Raw genomic sequence first — 24,616 nt, 5'->3', positions numbered from 1 at the left:
AAAATCCTAACTTATCATATTAACTATGTTTATTAAACATAGTTTCGGAGAAGGCAATGGCACCCCACTCCAGTACTCTTGCCTGGAAAATCCCATGGACGGAGGAGCCTGATAGGCGGCAGTCCATGGGGTCGCACAGAGTCGGACACAACTGAGCGACTTCACTTTCACGTTTCACTTTCATTGGAGAAGGAAATGGCAACCCACTCCAGTGTTCTTGCCTGAGAATCCCAGGGACGGGGAAGCCTGATGGGCTGCTGTCTATGGGGTTGCACAGAGTCGGACACGACTGAGGTGACTTACCAGCATTAAACATAGTTTACTAGTTGCTTTCACCAGCAACTCCTTTTATAACATTTAAGATCGACAATAAATATGTTACTTCATATTGTTCCATGTTTATGCCCTTAATGCTGACATGTTGTAGGAAAAAAACAAGACTCAAAATTGCTAATGGTCTTTAAGAGATGCTCCACTTAACCCAATACAAAAGCACCAACCCTATTTATTGTGCTGCTGTTTCAAATAATTGTATATAAAACTAGTGAGAAATGGAAACTTCAGCTGTTTCTAGTCCATCTCTTCTACTTTCCTCTTAAGCATTTCCTTACCCACTCACTACTCCATCTCATTTTTAAGTAATAAAATGTTCAGATATCCTCCTAAAAAGCTGCAATCATCCTTCAGAGAAAGACACCTATCTTTTTTAGATTAATTTTTTAAAAGTAATTTAGTCTTTCCTTTTTTCAAATACAGATAATGTTTTTTTGTCACACAGCATGTGGGATCCTAGTTGCCTTGCCAGGGATCAAACCCGCACCCCCTGTATTGGGTACATAGAGTCTTAACCACTAGACCACTAGGGAAGTCCATTCCTAGGTTAATTTTGAAATTTAAAAAGCCAAGCAAAATTTCATCATACCAAAAAAAAAAAAAAAAAAAAAACCAACCAGGTATAACACATCTATAGTTGTACAAGTCAGGATGTGGCTGCTATAGGGCAAGGGAAGAGGTAGTAACTAGACTACAAGGGAACACAAGTAGGCTTTTGGGGTATTAGTAATCTTCCACTTCTGGGTGCTGGTGAGTTCAAATTTGTAAAAACTCATCACACTTTAAATTTGCATGTATGTTTCTGTATGTCCAACATGCCAATAAAGTCACCAAAAAAAAAAAATCCACCACTAATAACAATGGAACTACATTTATGGTTCATATCATATGAAAAAAGAGTTACCATTTCTTACCAAATTAAAAGACACAAGATCTGAAAGTAAACATTAAAAATAAAAAGATTAATTTTCACAAACTTTACATAACCTAAAAACACTGGTTCTATATTTCTCACATAAACATGTCACTACCAACCTGGAGGGCAAACCAGCTGGGGTATGTCCATGTTCTGTGCTGGATTCATCGGCTGTGCAGATACAATGGCAGGATCAAGTGTCTGGTTTTCAAAATCCAGCATTGAATCCTAGGATATAATGCAATTGATATTTAAGTAGGATATAATATATAAAGTTTAGGTAGGATATAATGTAATTAAGTTAACGTAAACACTTAACCTATCTATCACAGTGTTTGACTAGTACCTACCTGTATGAAATTATAGGGCCCCTGCATCTGTGCCATAAGGTCCTGTACTCGCTGTCTTCTCACGAGGGGATCGGCTTGAGCCACTGGGGTCAAAGAGTGGGGTTCTGGTACTGAAGGAGATGCAGCCTGAGGTTGCTGCTGGAGTGAATTTACCACCTAAAGCAGAAGAGGAAGACAGGTTGGTAGAATGACAGAGCTACATCCATCACCGTCATGACTGGTCCCCAAATTACACATACCATGTATACTATAAACAGAATAATAGATTTGAATGTCGTCAACCTGACCAAATTAAGTCGAAGTTAACATTTGGATCAATGCTCTCACTTCTACAGTGTTTCCAATTCCACAGGGTTGCCACATATTAATAGCATTTCAGGTTTACCTTGTAAACAGCTTTAAAAAAAAAAAAGACTACTGTGTCTATGTCCTAAAACCAAGTATTTTGCTTAAACTATTAACCCTTCTACAGTAAGTAACCTATACACCTATATATAAACATATATCTATCTCAGTACCTGATATATACTAAGCATTCAATAAAATGTTAGCTATTATTATCATTAAACTTGAGTTCCTATCATTTCACTCTCCACCAGTACCATAGGATCAAGCTCTATCCCACCTTGTCTAAATTGCTACAGAAGCCAAATTTCACTCTACCTATCATCTTCCTAATAATTTCTCCTAATTATTGTTTTAAGTAATTCCCTGCTCTGCTAAGAAATCTCACTAATTATTATTATTTCAAATTTACAAAATTCTCTGCCTGGCTGTTGCTGCTGCTGCTGCTGCTAAGTCGCTTCAGTCGTGTCCGACTCTGTGCGACCCCATGGACTGTGGCCCACCAGGCTCCCCCATCCATGGGATTTTCCAGGCAAGAGTACTGGAGTGGGGTGCCATTGGGCAAGTCAAAACCTTAGTTCCTTTATACGCAATACTGAGCTAACAGAACTTGGTAATCAACAGCATCAGGGTGAAGGAAGAGTCTGAGATGACACATCAATGTATCCCGTCAGGTAGTCTTTCTGAAGGCTATCCATGCAGGAGACTAGATTTTCATGGTGCAACCTGATTAACAGGTTGTGTACTTTAATAGATTGAGCACATAAACCACATAGATATTTGTATATTTTCTTGTAATTGGAACAGTAAAGCGGTGATTATATTAAATATCAACAGAAACAAATCACCTTTTAAATAGAATAGTCTTATATAATGAGTCTGTTATTATAATAAGTGTACTTATAATGCAAAATACTTAAAAATCTAAATTTGTTCTTAAGAGAGATAAAAAGTACTAATTAAAGACAAAAGACAACCTTGTAACCGAGAACTCTTACCTCAACTGTTTCAACTGTCCAATCATCTACCTGCTCCTTTTCACCACTGCTGAACTGTGTTTCTGCCATAAATTGTCTATTTACATACTGCAAAGCAAAGTAAATGTTTGAGACCTCTGTTTGAAAGACAGAAAGAAAAAGCTAGCATAAAATAAAAATCATACCTCTGTTGATTCAACCTCATTTTGTTCAGTGTATTCTTCCACTGGCTCAGGTTCTAAAAGGTTAAAAAATGATACAAAAGAGTGTAAAATATATTTTTAAAAGTTAACAATTCATTTAAATCCAGTTCCCCATCATATAGTCTGAATTTACAAAGTTAGTTAATAGTAAGTTTCTGTATTTTATTACTCTTACAATAGTAGAAAACATTTTTTTTTACCATGTATTCCAGGCTTATTTCAACAGTAATTATTCTGGATCAAATATGATGCCAATAAACCAGCACCCTAGTCTCCACACTTATCTACTTCATAAAAGTGGTGGTGGTGGGGTGGGAAAGACTACTTAGGAATTTCCTGGCAGTCCAGTGGTTAGGACTCAGTGCTTTCACTGCCAGGGCCCAGGTTCAATCCCTCCTCAGGGAATCAAGATCTTGCAAGCCCCTTCCCCTCAAACAAAAACAAAAAACCCTGACTTAAATTGCTTTATATGTATCTGCAACTGTAAATTCCACCAATCTGCAATGTTCCTGTCTAGTTTCAACCTAATAGCTAACACTTGTATGAAATGCTTACCATCGTATACATATTACTTCCTAAATGAAGAACCTGAGAATACTGAATGTATACAAGTTCAGTAAGTTGCCCAAGTTTTACATAGCTAACACGTGTTGTAGCCAAGATCTTATCCAGGCAATCTGATTCTAGAATCCATGCTTTTACCTATCACAACAAAACTAATACTCCTTAGATAATGCTTCCAATAGTACTCAAAATTTTATTCATCAACGTAACATAAAAGTCCTCATAGTAACTGTTTACCTATATATTAGTGATACACTGGGTGCTAGAATAGATCTCTGGTGCCTGAGACATTTATAGTTGTAACTCTCCATCATAGAAAACAACAACAACAAAACCTCATACCATTCTCCTCAAATACTGGCATGGTAATAAGCCACAATAAATGAGCACACATTAGTCAAAAATCTATTTGAAAAGCCATATATACAATAGTTGCCCCCTTATCCATATTCCAACCGACCAATAATGTAGCAAGGGAAAGACATCTGTAACAGGGATAAAGAGCAATAAGATAAATAACTGATATTTAATACCTCTGGGAATTACTCTTAATGTGTTTTGTCAATATTTAGTAATGCTTCAAGTTTCTCTAAAAATCTAAGTGTACAAATGTAACTAAATAAATGTCTAGCTTGAACCTGTGGCAGAGGAAAGTAAAACCAAGACCCTAAACTAAAGTTCATAGCCACCTGAGTACTCACCAGCTTCGGCTGCCTGGTCTTCAACCGTAGGTGCTGAGGCTGCCTCCTCTTCCTCACACAGACCATTCTGGTGGTTGTGGGTGCTGTCAAAGTAGTTTGACTGGAAAACACGCTCAACAATTTCCTTTAGAGCTTTATCTAAAAACACATTATGAATTATAATCTTAAGACTATCTGACTTAAAAGATTAAACATTATACAAGATATAGTAAAAAAAAAAAAAAAAACCCATCAACTGTTACTTAAAAAATTAAAACATTAAATACCAAAAGAAATTACAGAATAAGTGAACAAGAAATTATTTGTATTAAATTTTAAGCATTTTAAATAAGTTAGTCCAAAAAAAAGTCCAAAATAAAATCATTAATTCTTTCAATAACCATATATTTAGCACCTAACTATACGTTACTCAATGTACTAGGCACTGGCACTACAGAAAGGTATGTAAAAGACACAGTATCTGCCCTCCCGATTATCATTTATTCATTCATTAAGCATTTATTTAGCACCTAACTATATGTTAAAAAGTGTACTAGGCACTGGGGCTACAGAAAGGTATGTGAAACGTAGTATTTGCCTTCCCTAAGCTAACAGTCCAATAGAGAAGAGCTCTCAACTACTCACAAAAACAGTAAAATACCATCTGTGAAAAGAACTACACAGAAGTACATGCACTGGACCTAATCAAGCAGAGACCATGAGAGGCTTTCTTGGTGTAAGAATTACAAGAGGCTTTCCTGGTATAAGGATTACAAGAGATCTGGAAGATGAGTCGTAGAGAGGAAAAAAGTATTTCAAGGCAGAGGCAACAGCATTTACAAAGCCCTGTACAAAGAAGGGTGCCAAATACAAGTCAATTTAAGTATGCATTGAGGCTGAAGCAAAGGAAACAAGGAAAAAGCATAAGGAAGATATAAGTCTAAAGACTGTTAAGGGCCAGAATTTGCAAGGTCTTACAAACTATATATATAAAAAATGTAATTAAAATAAAACCATTAAAAGATTCTAAAAAGGGATGGATGGTGAATTCAGGTAAGAGCATTGCAGAAGAGAAAAAGCAGAAAAGTAGAGAAAGAAGTAGATTCAAAAGATATTTAAAAGGCAAATATAACTGTCAGAACTTGGTACATAAAGCTGTCAGGGCAGCAAGTGAAGGTCTATGTCAGGAGTTAATTTCCTGGCCTTGTATAGTAGATGTAGATCAAGAGCTATTAATAGGTAACTATACATAAAAATGAAACTTCAGAGACATTATATCAAAGGAGTATAAAGTTAATCCTATACTCCTGTGGTATAAAACTATTGGGAATTTCCTGGCCATACAGTGGCTAGGACTCTGTGCTCTCACTGCCAAAGGCGTGGGTTCAATCCCTGGTCGGGAACTAAAATCCCACAAGATGCGCAGCATAACCAAATAAACTATTTAACAATTTTTTGAATACCGAACAGAACACTTCATGTGCTCTCTCTCCCTCTCCTTCAGAATCTCCTGCCTCAGAGCCGTTTTAAAAACTTATGAAAGCTGAATGCAAAAACCACACTAATTTGAGTAAATTACACCTTTCTATTAACTGTACATTCCTAAGATGCAAGAATGAGGCTAGGTAGAAAATAACATCAAACAAGGGACAGGCTTAGACTTTAACCCTTATTACTCAACAGAGTTCATGAAAATTTTATCAGACATGACCAAAAGCTACTTTTGAATCTAACAAATTTACACCCATGTCAATTACTTTCTAATACAAGTGGGGAATTCAGGACATATTTGTAGCAAAACTAAATCAAGAAGTTGTTTTTTTTTTTTTTTAACCAAGAAATACAAACAACATAGGTCAACAAATCAAGAAAACGGATTTCTTACATGAAAAGATACACAAGCATTGGCTCCTCATATTTGATTTACCCATTTCCTTAAGTCCCAAATTATATCATACAGTTTTGCCAAAAACTCTTGTAATTTCTTTTCAATCATAAAAGCTAAAAAACAAGGCATACAGATACTTTTGCCTTGCTGCTGCTGCTAAGTCGCTTCAGTCGTGTCCAATTCTGTGCAACCCCATAGACGGCAGCCCACCAGGCTTCCCCATCCCTGGGATTCTCCAGGCAAGGATACTGGAGTGGGTTGCCATTTCCTTCTCCTAAGTATATTCAAATATCTACTTCCGTAAATCAACATTAAAAACTGCTAACAATCCAGTCCCCTTTACTAAGTGGTTAAAATCTAAAATTCCTAATTTACTGAAGTAAGAGAAGGCAATGGCACCTTACTCCAGTACTCTTGCCTGGAGAATCCCATGGACTGAGGAGCCTGGTAGGCTGCAGTCCATGGGGTCGCTAAGAGTCAGACATGACTGAGCGACTTCACTTTCCCTTTTCATTTTCATGCATTGGAGAAGGAAATGGCAACCCACTCCAGTGTTCTTGCCTGGAGAATCCCAGGGATGGGGGAGTCTGGTGGGCTGCCGTCTATGGGGTTGCACAGAATTGGACACAACTGAAACGACTTAGCAGCAGCAGCAGTATAACTTAAAAATATCTTAAAAAAAAAAAAAAAACTACATATTTACAGTTAAGGAGCTCATATATAGATTGTTGGTCTAGATAATTAATTAGCTTTTTCAAAATACAAACAAAAGAATATCCGAAATTAGCAGAAGTCTAAGAAGAAAAAAAAAAAAAGGCAATGACCATGAATAGAATGCATGGGGTGGAGTAAATGTTTTTCACAAGATTTCATCCATAAGGAAAAACCAGTCCCCATTTAACACCAAAAACAATGAAAGCCAATTTGGTGTTAATCTGTCCCCCTGAAACAGAATACGTTAAGAACAAAACTATGTTAATTTAGGACTCCCATCTTTACCGATTTTTGGTTGTTTGAGCTGATGTTTTGATTTATATACACAAAAAAAAAATTGCAAAAAATAAAAACATACAAAAAGGAAACAAAACAAAAAAGTAAAAAAGTAAACAGTGGATGAATATTACTTACATATTTCTAAAGTTTTCTTCAATTAACATTACTTTTAAATAGGAAATTAAACTTTAAAGGTTCTTAGTCACAAAAATCAAAAGTTGTCAGTGATACTCACAAGTTGTTCCACATACAGGTTTTTCCTTTCCTTCCAACAAGTCCCACAGGTGAATGGAGGCATGTTCATACTGCTCATTCAACCTAATAATAATAAAACATCTGGTTAATTACTTTTCAGTTGTCAACACAACATTTAGAAGTTTCTATTATACCACTATACCTCAAGCTCATGTCTCGTTCAGGGTCTGCTAATTTGTAGAACTCATCTAACAACGACAATTCCTCTTCAGACAATATTGGCACTCCATTCAAACCTTGCTTCAGGTCAGTTCTCACTTCATCATCGCCCAGTTTATCCAAAACATACTGCAGCTCAAGTACTGTTTTTAAACGTTTCTGTTCAGCTTCCTCTCTCATAAGCTGCTCCCGACGTGCTGTCTTCTTTATTGTTTTCTGAATCTGCATAAAGACATAAACATAAGACATAGAAATAAATTTTATAAAAACTTTTACTTCAATTTCAGGTCCAAAGTAAATAAGACACATTTCACTCACTGAGTTAGATGTGATTCTGACATACAAAAGAATGACTCCCAACATTAAAAGTTTAATAAGTGGAACTGTTTTAAGTAGTTATTTATTAGAAATTCAAAACACATGTTTTCCTAGAAGGTATTACACTACAGAAATGGTACCAATGAAACAAATATTTGCTTCAAAATAATCTAGCAGACAGGAAATGAGGACATAAGTGTGCGTATAGGTAAAATATAATTGCTCATGAAATGATGCTAACTGTAGAAGCTAGGCATAGGTAAATGTAAGTTCATTATAGTCTTTAGTTCTTAAAATTTTCCATTATAAAAAGTATAAAAACTAAAAATTTTCATTAAGGTTCAGAGTCAATTTTAAAAAAGAAACCCTACCACAGCCACAATTAAAAAAAAAAAATTTATGTCTATCTTTAATAGAAAATGGTTCGAAATTCTAATTTCAATTGCCTACTACTGACTTAAAAGGAGATGTCAAACACACTACTACCCTCTTATCCCAAATAATCCACCACTTCCATTCTAGGAAGAAAGTTAGGAATGAGAAAATAAGTTGACAAAGCAAAAGAAGTATGACAATAAAGAAAACCACTTTGGATGAAATGAGAAGTAGGGAAGAATATGAAGACTAGAAAAGGTAGGCTTGAACTAGGTTAAAGAAGCTCTTGAATACAAAACAAAAAATGTGTTTAATAACTGTGGAAAATGCAACAAAGGATCAGAGTTAAAAGACTGCCAACGAAGTTAAGGGCCCAGTGAAAAGTTCCCTTTTTAACCAGTGTTAAAAAAAAAAAATCAAAGGAAGATACAAGTATCTTCATTTACACTGTGACAGGAGCTTCAGAAATAGATACTCTATATTAAATTGTATATGGTAATTCTACTTCTATGACTCATTAAAAAAAAAAAATCAGAAACAAGAAATTGGGAAATTGGGCAGGGTTCTTCAAGCCTGAGGCTCTGACCTAAACTAAATGGAACAAATCCCTACTTGGATGTAAATCAAATAACCCCTACTCCATTTTCAGGAGTATCATCAATATTTCCCACCTTCAATCAAATTTAATAAGTAACAATAATATTAAGTGCATGAACCATTATATTAAGTGCATGAACCATTAGTTACGCTTCAAATACTGTTCTAAGCACAACCCTATAATGAGGTAGGCACTAATTGTTTTCTTTTGTTTACAGATAAGAAAACTGAAGCAATGTGACAGCCTCGTCCCTCTCTTTCTCCCTTTCCTTTCTAAACTACTGGCTCTTTCTCTGGAAAACCCTGACTGATACAGGTATAGGAAAGTTAAGTAATCCTTTCTCTAAAGTCTTACAACTATTAAGTAAAAGTGGCAGAATCAGGATTCAAACCAGGCAGCTTGGTTCCAGAATCAGAACTTTTCATCTATGTACTACATTGTCTCTCATCACATAATAAACTGTTTATTTCAACAAATCAGAGGCAACTTTATATTTCAAAGTTTTTGCAAGCCCTTCTCCAAGAAGCCAACACTAATTCAGAAGGATATTAACTTTCTGGTCTCAACTGTCAAGAAAAGTATTTGACTTTGCTAGTATTTTTTATCCTGTTCCCAAAGACTTTGGTCACATCAAAAGATGTTGGGGAAAAACACACCACTTCGTTGGATCAAGAGCTGAAACAAGTGCAACATATCAGCCGGCCACACACCTTAAGATCCCTAATGGAGAAAGTAGTAACCAATTATATAAACAAGCCTCTTTATTTTCTGATGGTTAACAGTATTGTAAGATAGTCCTGAGGCATAAGGGAATACATGGAAGATAGAAGTCTATCACATTTATACAACCATCTCTTGGTATCCAAGGGGACTCAACTCCAGGACACACTACTCCACACCTCATGGATGCCAAAATATCTATAGATGTTCCAAGTACCTTACAGTACACCCTCTGTATCTGTAGATTCAACCAACCTAGGATTTCAATCCTCGGATCCAGACCCCTGCAGATACAGAAGGCTGACTGTATATATTTGCACAGATAATTTTTTAGACCAATGATACATGTCCGTCATATATGAAATTCAGTCCTTTTAAAGGGCATCTTCAAGGAGTTACATTAAACTTTACAGAATTGTAAAGAAACTTAGATATAATTGGATCCAATCCTCTCCGCTTTGCAGAGAACTTATCAACAGTAATGCAAAAACTAAAACTCAAAAAATACAACAAAATTTTCTGCCTTCATTTTTAATATTTTATAAACAGATATGCCTTTTACTTACATCTTGGCTTAATGCCATGAAACTCCTCTGTAATTCTTTTGCAAACTCCAAGTTATTTGTGACTTCCTGGTACTTAGACACGGCATCCTAAAATAACAAAAAGAAAATCCAACTCTTACTGGAAACACAAAGCAACACAAAATTAATCTTATTAAAATAAGTAACATAAAATCTAAATAAAATATAACATCTTTACCAGCTGATCTTGATTAAGCCTTTCCCCTTTGTTCATTCGTTCCTGATAATCATCAAGCTTGCCCTATATTAAAAGAAAAAAATAATTATATTCCATACTGGAAGTATATACCAGCTTAACAATGCTAAAATAACAAACCCATATAATTCTTTAAAAGTTTGTCTGAAATCTTGCCCTAAACGTACTTTTTACATACTTTTTAGATAAACTACAGTTTAAGTTAGTATGTAAAATAGCATTAGTTTAATTGTGAATTTAAAAAATGAATTTAAATATCTCTGCCATGCTGATACCAAATATTGTATTATAAGTCAATGATAAGTTACTGCTTATTTTAAAAATTATTTTAATTGGAGAGTAATTACTTTACAATGTTATGATTTTTGCCATACATCAACATGAATCACCACAGGTATACGTGTGTCCCTCCCCATCCTTGGGCTTCTCAAAAAAGATGTGCACCAGATGGCCCAAGCTTATGATACCCATCTACATGAGTGACAGCCACAATTCAATGAGGATTCCACTTACACTCAAGTGACCATATCAGATACCTTATTTTACTAAGTGTTAAATTTTTGTTCTTCTCCTCGCCAAAGAATTCATGTACGTTGTGTATTTGTTTTTCTCAATAAACACATGTGCATACTGTCTTTGATGTGCCCCACTCATTTCCCTTAAAAATGAAGTAAATTCAAGCTATCACTTACAGTCTCAGTACACTAGTCATCAGCTTTGCTCTTTATGTTCTCACAAACGTAACTAAATGAGCAAGAGTGGGGGAAGAAAATTAAGCCTCTGGTTTAAGATCATTCTCTCATCCCTCCACCCGCCCAAAGTTGGAGGTTTCCTAGGCTACTATTCTTAAATTTAAAAAACTCCACCACAAACATACTCAGGTAATAAGGTATAGTCAAAAATTCAATTGTTTTAAGGGTCAGAGGAGAAATAAATAGAAATATAAGTTAAGGAAGAAAAATCTTAAATAATCACAATAAATTACAAACATACATAGTTATTCCTTACCCTTGGCAACAGTAAAAAAAAAAAAAAAAATCAAGAAAACAGATACAAACTAAGGTTCTGATAAAACTCAGAGGCACAGAAACAAGCTTAAAAGCAGTGTTAGAAAGTTGTTTTCAAATGATCCATTTTGTTTGTACCACAAACAGTATTCAACTTTCATAATCATTTTACCTTAAATTAAAGTTTATCACACTTTAGATATACTAAAGGTAAATAAAATCAGTACAATCATTAAAACATTAATGGATGATGAAACTATTCAATCTTACTTAGGTGAACTATTTACACAACAGTAAGCCCCCAGGGCTTCCCCGGTGGCCCAGCGGTTATTAAGAATCCACTTTGCAATGCAAGGGATACCAGTTCAATCTCTGGTCCAGAAAGATCCCACATGCCCCAGGGCATCCAAGCCTAGGCACCACAACTACTGAACCTGCACCCTAGAGCCTATGCTCTGCAACAGGAGAAGCCTACACACCACAATTAGGGGCAGCCTCTGCTCTCAGCAACTGAGGAAAGCTTGCTCTCCACAACTAGAGAAGCCCCTGCACAGCAATGAAGACCCAGCATAGCCAAAAATAAATACGTTTATAATAATTAAAACATTAAATATATACATTAAAAAAATAAGCCTCCAACTAAGTTCATATAAAATTCAAGTCTAGAATAACAATGTCAACAATTTGAGATTTTCTTTAGTAATCAGACGAAAGAAAACTTGACTAATACACGTCCATGTATTACCTAAAAAAATCTGACACTTTAGGAAAGTGAACCATATTATTCTGAATTTCTTCCAACCATGAGAGACTCTGTGGTACTTACTCTGTTTAAAAAGAAACCTTAGTCTTTAAGAAAATGAATCAAGATTTTTACACTGATACGGTACACCTAACCCCTAAGAGAGAAGTTAAACTGCCTTAAACACTGAGGATGAACAAAGACAGTTCATGTTTTTAAAAGGACAGGCTACTTTAAAAAAAAAAACAAAACTAAACAAGTTAAAGATTTGCTTTTAATTATGATTTATGATGTAATAATAGCATTATACTCTGCATTCCAGTACTTAGAAATATACAAATAAAGATATGCCAACAGGAATGCCTGAAATTTAGTGCCAGTACACAGTTAAAGTTCTAGCCACTAGGCAAAAGAAAAACTGCTGTTAGCTTATACATATATTATCTCCCCCTTTTAATGGCATTATACATTTTTCAAGAAAACTGTTGCTAAATCAGGACATTAGCACATAATGAATGTTCTACAAATCCACAGGGGATGGTTTCACATACCTAGCTTTATCATTAAATGTCTGGAGAACTTAAAACTCCTAAAAACTGTGTGTGTATGTGTGTGTGTATATGTACACATATATATAAATATTTTTTAAGGTGTTAAGAATGGTACCTGAGTGGTAGAATTACAGGTAGAATCTTTTCCTTCTGTTTTGTACACTTATTTTGCAAAGACATAGCTTATATAATAGTGATAAAAAAATTAAAATCTTGTGCTACACAAAAATGTTAAGATTGTCAGATTTCAGGATACTGTCAGGACGTCCACCTACAAGAATCCCTGAGTATGCGTCTATATTATCCTAGGACGAGATACGGCAGAAAAGCTACAATTTTCTACATGGCAGGAAATTTGCTTTTCATCCAACCCCAAGATCTACGTCAGATTACATTTTCTAAAGACGACTCACGTTGTACTGTTCTACAATGTGACCTTGGCACTTCTCATTAAAAACTAGTCTAATTCCTCTGCCATAGTACTGAGCGGGCTTCAACCAAGAGAACAGTGGAGATGATCCTATGTGACTTCCAGGGTTGAGTCATAATAACAATGCATCTCTGCCCTGTTTGCTGGTCACTAAAACCAATCATGTTTGGAGCCCTGAGCCATCATTTAACAAGTCCAATAACCCTGGGATTGCCATGCTATGAGGAAGCTAAACTCTGAAGAGAGGTCTCAGATAAGAATTCTGGTCAGCAATTCTAGCATTACGTCACCGAGCCCAAGCATGAGACGTGAGGAAACAAGGTTGAGTCTTCCCAGCTGAGACCCCAGGCATCACAGAGCAGGTCAACTCCACTGTATGCCCTGAATCCCTAACAGGCATCATCTGTGCGCATGACGAAATGAGGTAAGTCCCGGAGTAATCTGTCACACAGCAATAACTGGACGGTTAAGAGGTCAATGACAAGAGAAAGCAGCTACTATGTGAAACTGGGCTTCATGGTACACAAATTCTTGAAATACTGTCACTCGCAGGATCTCTGTGTAGCCAAAATAAAGATCTATGCATTAAATACAAGTAGAAAAATTGCCCACTTGGGGTTAAAATTTGCAGTACAAACTAAGATCATTACATAAATAAGGATTTGCTTGTCAAACTGACAGGTCCAACCTTAACCCCCACAAAAACAGAGGGGCAAAGACAGGAATAAAGTACTCTAGACCAACACAGCTTTTTCATTCCCTAAGCTTGAAGACAGTTTCTAACATAGTGTTACAAATTTGTTAGATATTCGTATCATCCACATAAAATGAATATTAAGTTTTTTTCCCAGCAGAATGGAGTTGTTTTTCTAGCATCAGATATCTTCGTCAGAAAGCCTACCACAATATTGATATAACTGAAACCTGCCCTCTTAGATTCTATCTTGAAATATCCATCTTGAAAATTCAATTCAGGGTTCCTTTTTCAACTGAGCATCCCTAATGTGTTAAAAATTCATTTATAGCACCACATATGAGCAAGATGGCGCAGTGGTGAAGAATTTGCCTGCCAATGCAGGAGACGTAAGAGATGGAGGTTTGATCCCTGGGTCAGGAAGATCCCCTGGAATAGGAAATGGCAACCCGCTCCAGTATTCTTGCCTGGAAAATTCCACAGACAGAGAGCCCATGGGGCTCCAACAAGTTGGACACAACTGAGTGACTGAGCACAGCACACATGAGCAAGATAAAAATCGGGCCATTTTCCAGGTTACTCATAATCAGAATCTCTAAAGCAGAACCATGGAATTAGACGCTACCCAGTACATGTCAAAGACTAAGACTATACTGTCATGTAGTACCGAGAAACCAGTCCCACTCTTGGTTTCTTTGTTGCCTGTAACTGTTCAGAGTATTTGTTATGACAGGCATTCAAATTTAAAGTATCATGCAGGCACTATTATCAATCACATTTCATTTAAATGGAAACTGAAAGGACAATTAAATAACTTGCCTAAGGTCATCTATGAGATGAGATGGTTGGATGACATCACCAACTCTATGGATATGAGTTTGAGCAAGCTCCAGGAGTTGGTGATAATAAGACAGGCAAGTCTGGCGTGTTGCAGTCCATGGGGTCGCAGAGTCGGACACAACCGAGCAACTGAACTGAACTGAAGGTCACCTATCCCAGAAAAATCACTTGTGCCTCAGCACTGTATTTCCACTCTATTCCAGCTATTGCTACACTTCATTTCTGCCCTCCTGCTGCTGTCTTCTTCCTTTCTCCAGAACTGCAGTACACCCAGATCTTCCATCCCGCCCCCTCCAAGATTTTTTTCATCACCAAAGCTGCTTTATCTAAACATTTTTTAAAAATTCACTAGGTGCTACAGGGCTATGTGCTAAGTCGCTCAGTCGTGTTAGACTCTCTAACCCTATAGACTGTAGCCCCCCTCCCCCGGCTCCTCTGTCCCTGAGGATTCTCCAGGCAAGAACACTGGAGTGGGTTGCCATTCCCTTCTCTAGGAAATCTTCCCAACCCAGAAATCTAACTCGGATCTCCTGCATTACAGGCAGATTCTTTACCAACCAGACAACAGTAACAACTAGTTACTAGTAGACAATTAGTAAACAGTAACAACTAGTTACTAATAGACAACTAGTAAAGAGTAACAACAAGAAAAATTAGCAGAGACAACATCTTTAGCTTGACTACCTAGGAAACTATGTAACTCTCATTCTCAATTAAGGAAATCTCTAAACTGTGGGGAAATACTTAAAAATGAAGCTTAAAATAACAAAAATAGTAGTAATACCTAGCTATATCTCAAATTACTTTCTCTCCAGGCCAAATAAATCACTTCTGTAGTACTGAAAGACCTTGTAGAATGATAATGTAAATACAACAAGAGAAAGATTTCTTTTCCTCTTATCTTTCCATAATCTTCAGTGGCCCTTTCTAGACATTTCAAGTCCCCAATCCCTGCATTCCTGTTCTTCATCTAGAAACATGAGTTCTGACTTTGCCTACATAGTGGTAGGCACCTGACTGCCTCCAGCAAACGTTCCTCAATTCAACTGAGACTGAGTTGCTAGTAAAATTCACAGCAGACAGGAAAGGCATCAAGAATCAAGTTCCTTCAATTTTTAAAAGGAGGGTATAGATAACATAGAGTACAATTCATAGAAGATTCATAGCAGCTCTCTCCAAATGCTAGAAGCCTTCACATGTTGCAGGAGTCTGAGCTGTTACAGAAAAAATATTTAACAGTGGTGTCAGGGATGTAACTCCAACATCATGAACTTAAGAGTTGTCCAAAAATGAAACAGACTTTCACTGAGAAATGAGCATTTACCAGGCCCTAGAAGACTGATTAATACAGAAGCTCACTGAGTATCAAGACTGCAGGATTCCTGAACACTGAAGAACAGTAAAAGGATGCTAAATCAGTTGTTATCTAATGTCCCGTTGTAAGATAATTTTTTAGGCAAGTACCTAACCAGGAGTTATAATCTGACAAGACTTTTGTCCAACTGGGCTTCCCTTGTGGGTCTGCTGGTAAACAATCTGCCTGCAGTGCAGCAGACCTGGGTTCTATCCCTGGGATGGGAAGATCACCGGGAGAAAAGAAAGTCTACCCACTCCAGTATTCTGGCCTAGAGAATTCCATGGACTATATAATCCTCGGGGTCACAAAGAGTCGGACATGACTGAGCAACTTTCACTTTCACTGGTTCAACTGGAGGGGGAAAAACGACAATCCTATAAAAACTTATTCCTTGTCCATGGCAGTAATTATGTAGTTAAGTCTGAATGAAAGAATGCACCTAACCTTAGTAAGAAAATGAAAAAGTTTAGAGTTCCAACATCACCTACTTTGATTTTTATTCTTATAAAGTCTAAAGCTTGTGAACTTGAAAAACAAATGATCCAAAAAAGAAAGAAACAATTGACCAGAGATAATCTTAACAAGTGTCTTTTGAATTGTTAGTTGCTTCAGCCAATGAGTTGGTACAACTAAATGGTTTATATACTCCGCAGGGACTTCAATTATTGATAGAAAGATGTGAACCTTTTAATTCATTTAAAATGGAGACCAAAAATTTTTTTCCCCAATGATTAGTATATTTCAGCTATGTCTATATTTGGATAAGAGTATTAAGGGGAATGCAGTGAAATTTCTAATAATCTACAATGGTTCAAATACCAAAAATCATCTGTCCTCCTTCCTAAAGACTATTAACAAATCTTGTTTACACTACCTAGATTTTAAGATAGGAGTTTTCTAATTGCTTATTCATCAACTCTACTCACTTAAAAAAAAAAAAAATCCTTCAGGAAAAAAACCCAATTAAAAAAAAAAAAAAAACACAGTGCAAGTAAACAGCTCTATACAAAAAAAGCATTTTCCCCCTCATGGATTAATCCATTTTAACAAGATTTTATTGATGAAAATACAAGTATTGCTATGTAATGATTTAGTCAATCTATCAAATATTTATTTAGCATTCCCCATGTGCAAGGCACAGTATGATACTAGTAATAGTCTCTGCCCTCCAGCAGTTTACTACCTATTAGAAAAAATGCATAAGGTCAGAACATAAGACAATATAAACATGCAAAGAAAATGTACAGACAACGGGTAGCACAAGAAGTTAAAGGAAACAGACTGCATGGTCAAGAAGCACACCTTACTCTTTCCTCAGAAATAGCAATTGAGCAGAGGCACAATAAGGTCTCTGTCATCTGTGTGTTTACACTTATACTCTATCCAACTAAAGCACTAGTATACAGCTACTGGGAGAAATAAAAAGATGAGAAGTCAAGCACTTATAATTTCAACTTTGACTGACTTTCTCTTCTGCTACTCCTCTCATTCTCCTCTACTGCATTCATACTATTTATTTCCTCTCCCAAAAGGAACAAATTATTAAAAAAAAAAAAATCTAGAAACTTGGAATACGAGAATTAAGATGTAAATATTGACACATCTCCTACTTCTCTCTACTGGTAATGTTATCCCCAGATTTTCTGGCCTATAACATACCAAGCTTGAGTAGAGACTAGCAAATGTGCATCTGGGGCTTAAGTAAGCATGAAGACAAACTTTAAATGGAACTTCACCTGTACTGCTAGTCGCTGGAGGCCATTACCTAGACAGCCTACAAACACAAATTTAGCAATGAGATGTTACTATATAGGTCTACAGAAGAATAAAAAAGCCTTTTTCTATTGCTTTCACCTTTTTTAAATAGAGAAACTCTAAAATTAAAGTCTGTGGGGGGACTTCTCTGGCAATCCAGTGATTTAGACTCCATGATCCCAAATCAAGAGGAAAGGGTTCGATCCCATTGGGAACTAAGATTTGGCATGTCACAGTGTGGCCAAAAAATAAATAAAAAATTTTTTAAAAATAATAAAATTCAGTTATTTGAAGTAAAAGGCTTGGTTCCACAGGATCAGCTGTAACTTGAAAAATTACACTATGTTGCAAAGCATTACAAATTCTAATTACCCCTCTAAAACATTACAAGAGACCTTGGAATTCACCTATTTAACCTGGGTCATTTCACATGAGCATCTCAATTTCTTCCTCTGTAAAATGAATTGGAATAAATTCTAAAATGGCTTTAAGCTCTTAACATATTTCAAAGATTCTGTAACAGTATGATAATAAAAGTAAGACCACACTGTTTTTTAAGTTTAAACTTTTGCAAATATTAATTTTTTAAAAGATGAAATAGTACTAGGTTAGTCCTCGTCTAGTTCTAAACATAAACTAAGAAATTACATAAAATTATGACAAACTGTATGCTTAACCTCTAACTCAGACAAAACTTATTCTGATATAAATATCCGATACAAATATTCTGATACAAACATAGGAATTATCCTAGAATAAAATATGGCCAGCTTAAAACAACACATTCTTATTATCATACTTAGGATTCTACTCTCATTCCAGAAAAAGGTATTTGCATCATCACATGAGATAATTCACATCATTTTCTTTTCAAACTCAATTTTTAAATACTTTTCTATGTCACACACTCACAGAGCACACCCAGACAAGCAGAGGGAAACAAACTAAGCATTATACTTTTTCTTCTGTGACAAGGTGAATGCAAAACAAAGTAATCTTGCTCTCTGCATTGCAGAGGAATAGTCCATGCAACCAATGGGAAAACTAGCACTTCAGAGATTTTAACTGTCAAGAAAAACTTCATATGTTATCCCCAAGAAAAGGGTCTGCTTATACAAGTTATAAACATTTTTATTTCAAAAGACTGAGAATTCTGTACAACATCTGCACTGAAAATCCTTAAGAGAGGCACACTGCATTGCTCTGTAAAGAAATGTTATCCTAACAATAAGCAATCCTTTTTTCAGAATAATATGAACTGCAAAGAAACACAGAACAAAAAGACTTTAGGAGGTATGAAAAACAGTATACTTGTCTATCACTTCTGGTCATATTGGTTAAAAACTGCCAGGTCATTTTGCTAGACAGCACTGATTCATCTTTCACCTACCAAAGTCACTACTGTCTAAACTTACTATACCTGCAATGGAGTTTAACAATTTTAAATGTCATCTATTAAAACATCCTTTATTCTATCTCAAAAATGATTACCTGTTACCATAGAAAAGAGCTCTCCCTTGAGTTAAAGCAGCTTCCCTGGTAGTTCAGTTGGTAAAGAATCTGCCTGCAATACAGGAGACCAGGGTTCAATTCCTGGGTCTGGAAGATCCCCTGAAGAAGGAAATGGCAATCCACTCCAGTATTCTTGCCTGGAAAATCTCATGAACAGAGGAGCCTGGCAGGCTACAGTCCATGAGGTTGCAAGGGTTGTACACAACTTAGTGACTAAACCCACCACCTTGAGTTAAAATATCATCTTGCATAGCCTAGGGCCCAGTTCTATGCCAACTGATGAACTAGACAATCACTCAGTTCATTGTTACTTGTGCTTTAATCAGTTGAGAGATTGGTAAATGGAATTTGACACGATTCTGTTTATTATAGCTGTGTTTCTTCTCTTTGCTGAACACTCACATAGTTTAAAAGCCCAAATTTCAAAAAACCACCAGGCCATTTAGTTGCATTACATAATAGGATCATATTTCAAAGTTAAGTATGCATTCTCACTGAACAGATGCTTAGCTTTCCACCAAATAACTTTGTTTTTTCATTGAAGTACAATAAAATTATTTCAATTCTCTATGTTTTGTGGTATTACCTATGAAGCATTAATTTTTATCGGGATACTTAATTTCAGAATCCCTGGAAAAAGCCATTTTGTCCAGAAGGCACCTATGAAAAGGTCAAAACTAAAATACGACTCAAATCTAACTTGCTCAAAAAGCTGAAGACTGAAAACTGATTTGTAACGTAAATCCTACTTTAGGTGTATTAGAAACACTATTAAAAAACGGATCCTAGTTAAATCCATTCATATAGTAATCATCTAGATATAGAAAAATTTCTATTTAAACTAGAAACTAGATGTGATTAAATTATAGAGGAAAACCCGAATGCCCCGAGTTTCTCAAAAATTAAAACCTACAGTTTTAATAGTAAGTCACAACATTGGTACTACCAACTCAACTATTTAACAAGTAGGTAGCTCAGTCTCTGAGTTACCAAAAAGCCTCACGTAACTGAAATTTGACCTTTCTGCTACCTAACACCCTAACACTGGGAAGACAGGGAAAAAAGAAAAAGCATTTGTTGCTTTGTGTAGTGTACTAAATCTCCATCATTACAAGGGAATTTTTCACTACTTGCTAGCCTTGTCTATAATCTCTGTAATAATAACTACATTATTTTCTCCTTTATAATTGGGGGAAAGGGGGTAGGCAATGTATAGTACTACAAACCTATACACAGGAAAGACCTGTCACAGCTCAGGCCCTCATGGGATTCATAAAACTAGCTTACTAATTTTTTCAGATACACTTGAACACTAGAATCCAACCTACCTCACAACCAAGTTACGTGGTAATCAGTGCATGACTTTATATTATAAATGTCTTTCAAGAATCATTTTTCAGTCATTAAAACATAAATATCTATATTAAGATATCTTAAAATATTACATCATTAATACTGTTCTTCATTTGGGTATTAAATACCAGATTGAAAAAAAAAAAAAAAAAAAAAAATACCAGATTGACAGGGTTATTTACTGAATTAAGAGGTTTTTATAATGTAGCTAAGTCTCAATTTCAAATACAGTTTACAAAGATGGCAAACTCAAACGACACTGGTCTTGAGCACGCTTATCTTATTACATACTTGAATGTAGCTCCTTAACAATAAAAATGCTTTTGTTGCTTTGGTAGCACTGATAAAACTATTATTTCACACTTATTTAATAAATCACACTTATTTAATCAAAATAAAGGATCAGCAAAAGGTAGAAATCCACAACTAGCACATCTCTCAATTTCAAATAAAGTGCAAGTAAATTTCCAAACATAGAAGACAGTCTTTAAAACTCTAAAAATGCTTTAAAACTCTCCCGAAAAATGTAAAATGAATCATTAAACAAGCGATCAAAATACTGAAGGCCTAAATATAACCAGTTTTCAAGTTATTTCCCACAGCCCAAATTTTAGCCAAGTACTTACCATTACATCTTAACACTATTTGGTGGCTGGCAAAATAAACATTTTAAAGTAACTTCTTCAAAATTCAAGATGTTACAATAAATGTTTTACTAAAAGCAGATAAACAAAAACTACTAAATGATTTATTCTGTTTGAAACCAAGTTATTTCCTTTTTAAGGTAAAAGGCAAAAGTTTGCATAATAGTTACAGATGTAACTACTCCATTTTTTTTTTGTACTACTGATTTGTTTTCCCTTTCCACCTCCAATCTTACTGAAGGCTGAATTATTCATTCTGCTAAGACCCTTTCTCTACACGTACACACACAGGCGCGCGCGCACGCACACACACACACACACACACACACACACACACACACGTGTCCCTCTAAACAGAGCTGGCACAGTCCTGCGCTGAAAGCATAAAACAAAAGGCTAACTTGAAGATAAACCTCACAGTGTGACCTAGGAATGGTTAAATATTCAATCCAAAATTTGTGGGTGTGGCTCGATTTTTCTTTTGGAGGGGGGACCGAGGGAGGCCAGCCGGGCGACTGCCTGGTCTCTGCCCTCCCCCTCTTTCGCTTTGTGCTCACAATGCAGCTCCCGTACAGCGCTTCCCTCTCCCCGCAGCCGCCGCCATGTTAGACGCGCTCTCCATGTGCCCAGAGACCTAGCGAGCCCCTCCGTCCAACCCGGACCCACCCTCCCCCACCCCCCGCGAGTCTCAACCCGTGCAGTCTCCCTCCCAGCCCTCTTGAGTGCGTCCCCAAGGGGCAAAGAGCGGCTGCAGAAAATCTTCTAGGGGTCGGGTAAAGCGTGAGGCTCGGGGGGACACCCGGACAATTGAAACAAAGGAGGAAGGGGCGCCCGTCAGAGGGGGGCGGGGGTAGCAAATCCAAGGCCTGCCTGAGAGGGACCTGAGAGGGAGAAGCGACTCTCGTTTAAGAACCCCAAGCACTTCCTCCCGAGGGAGCAGAGGGGCCGCTGCGCAGGCCTCAAGTACACGGCAACGGAGCCGACCAGCCCCAAGGCTCCAGGACGCAGGCCGCCCCGACTCCACGAGGCAGTCGGTTGGACCCTGAACGCCCCCGCCCCGGGACCTCTTCCTTTCCCCCCGCTGACACCCGTCACAGAAAAAGGGCTTCCGCCAGCGAGAGCAGGGCATCACAGTTAAATGCCTGGCGACGGGACAGGCCCCCACCCTCACACAACCCAGTCGCCGAGGCCGGAGGCCTGGCCCCCGCGGGAGGACGGTAATAAAGAGGCCTGGGGGCCAGCGCCGCGTCCGCGTCAGGTGACAAGCACCTCCCCGCGGAGCCCGTTTTCTGGGCTCGAAGCTCCGCTTAACTGCGGAGGCCGGGCCTGGGCGAAGGGGAAGCGTCCGAGGCTGGGAGGGTAAAAGCCTGCAGCAAGTCAGGGTCCGAGCACCAAACCCTCCCTTCCCCGCCAGCTCCTGGCACCTTTTTCTTCTCCAGGTTCCGAAGTTTCTTGTCGATCACCCCGAGAATCTGCTTCATGGCCTCGGTCTGGACAGCCCCGGTGCCGGTCATGGGGTGTTGGGAAGCCGGCGCGGCGGCCCCGGCCCCCGCCTCATTCCCGGAGGAACCCGACGGCGGTGGCGGCCCGGACGACTTGCTGCCGCTTCCGCTGTGGCTGGTGGCCGAAGGCATCTTGAGACCGTAAGGGGAGAGAAGAAAAAGCGGGAGGAAGGACAAGAGCGGCGAGTCAGTCGGCGGACGGGGCGAGACGCGGGACAAAACGCGCAGCGGGCGGGAGCCTGCGCGAGCGGGTGGGGGTGGGGACGGGACCGGCGCGCGCCGCCAGGGCAGGAAGGGGCCGCGGGCGCGCGCGCGACCCGCCAGCGGGGCGCCCGGACGGGCCTCGCACCGCCCCCCGCCCCGCCCCTCCCCCGCGCAAGCCTCCGGCTCGGCCTACCGGCCCCGGGGCACCAAGACTCGCGCCGGGGGCGGGGCCTCGCAGCGCCGGCCGCCAACGGCCAGAGCAACGGTCCCCACTGGGAAGGGCCGGGTCTCGCCTCCCTGCGAGGAAGGGAGGGAAGAGAGAGGTCGGGGCTGAGAGGCGGAGTAGGGTGAAGGGCACTGGAAATGACCGGGGGTGGGGGTGGGGAAAAGGAGACTTGAGGAGCAAGCCACTCGCGCAGGTCCAGACGATCCGGAGGTAAAGGACACTCGGGGCAGCGACCCGCTTCCCCTTCAGCGCCCGGGGTGGCGCTCACCGTGCACGCGCGGAGGCTGCTGGAGATCCCGAGTGGGCGGCTGAGGGGACAAGGGTGGTGGTGCGTTCCGAGCAGTGTCGTGCGCTCCGTGGGCACAGGCTGCTGCACCCTGTCCCCGCTGCACCGAGAGCCGCTGCTAGTGAGGCGGAGAGCCGGGAGCGGGAGGGACTTAGGCAGCCAGCCCTCTGGGGCGGAGGGGGCAGGAGAAGCGGCGGGCGGGGGCCTTCGTGGCCGCTCGGGCTGCCCGGTGCGAACGCCTGCGAGGAAGGGCCCACCTGGCAGCCCGCCCGCCCTGCCCGAGGCGCTGGTCTGAGGGGCGGCCGCCCGGTACAGGTCGGCAGGGCCCCGGGGAGGCTGCCGGAGCGGTAGCTTGAGTTTGGGGCGAAATCGAAGCTAGGGTCCTTCAGGCGAAATCGCTGGACGTCCAAACTGGGACAATAGGTGTCAAGCAGCTGTATCTGGAGCTGGCAACTGCCCCACGGAGAGCCCTTTCGCGGGGGGGCTTTGGGGGGGCGAAAAAGGTTTCTGCAAGTAAGGGGTGCGTGGGGTGGGTGGTGCAATCCCAGCTTCTAGAATTCCTTTATATGCAGAGCGAGCAAACCCACACCTCAAAAGGTCTAAAGAGAAGTTGCCTCTTCCCCTACAACACAATCACCTGGTAGCCTAGAAGTTCTCTGTAGAACGCACTGGAAATGAGCAAGATGGATGGTTTTAAGTTATAAAACTCTGGACTCATGTTACAAATAATCTTCGGCTATCTTAAGATAACATGTACCCAATAGGCCTGAGTATTATGGATCAGACTTTTTTCGTTTTGTTTTAGATTTACCTAAAACTTTAAGCGAATGTTAAATGAACATGAGATTTTTTTTTTCCTCCAAGGGAAATATTCCAGCCTTGGAATAAGGTTGTGGACGGTGAACAAAAGAAAGGCCAAATGCTGGAGGAAAATGTATTAAAAGGAATTTAAGCAGTGGAAAATTCAGCAACACAATGTATGACAACAGTAAATGACCCAGTTTATTATTTAAATTCCAAGAAAAGGATTTAGGAAAGGATGCTACCAAACCCACTGTT

General features: G+C 38.9%; 1 protein-coding gene across 3 annotated transcripts in view; it reads right to left on the bottom strand.

Moving 5' to 3' along the window:
- The window catches only part of CAPRIN1 (cell cycle associated protein 1), a 35,219-nt gene extending 11,480 nt beyond the window's left edge, over positions 1-23,739 (bottom strand). For 2 of the 3 annotated variants that reach the window (XM_055549294.1, XM_055549296.1), the window contains exons 1-11: positions 23,540-23,739; positions 22,764-22,973; positions 10,437-10,499; positions 10,241-10,327; positions 7,647-7,885; positions 7,485-7,567; positions 4,390-4,527; positions 3,107-3,159; positions 2,943-3,029; positions 1,600-1,755; positions 1,369-1,477 (exon numbers count right to left, since the gene is read on the bottom strand). In XM_055549294.1, the coding sequence (XP_055405269.1) occupies positions 1,369-1,477; positions 1,600-1,755; positions 2,943-3,029; positions 3,107-3,159; positions 4,390-4,527; positions 7,485-7,567; positions 7,647-7,885; positions 10,241-10,327; positions 10,437-10,499; positions 22,764-22,973 (1,225 nt within the window). In that variant the 5' untranslated portion in view covers positions 23,540-23,739. The remainder of the gene's footprint in view (positions 1-1,368; positions 1,478-1,599; positions 1,756-2,942; positions 3,030-3,106; positions 3,160-4,389; positions 4,528-7,484; positions 7,568-7,646; positions 7,886-10,240; positions 10,328-10,436; positions 10,500-22,763; positions 22,974-23,539) is intronic. The other variant, XM_055549295.1, reaches the window with a different exon arrangement.
- Between the last annotated feature and the right edge of the window lie 877 nt (positions 23,740-24,616).

This window comes from Bubalus kerabau, chromosome 15, assembly GCF_029407905.1.
Source record: "Bubalus kerabau isolate K-KA32 ecotype Philippines breed swamp buffalo chromosome 15, PCC_UOA_SB_1v2, whole genome shotgun sequence".
Lineage (NCBI taxonomy): Eukaryota > Metazoa > Chordata > Mammalia > Artiodactyla > Bovidae > Bubalus > Bubalus kerabau.
The sequence above is the reverse complement of the archived record's forward strand: the minus strand, read 5'-3'. Positions and strand labels throughout refer to the sequence as shown.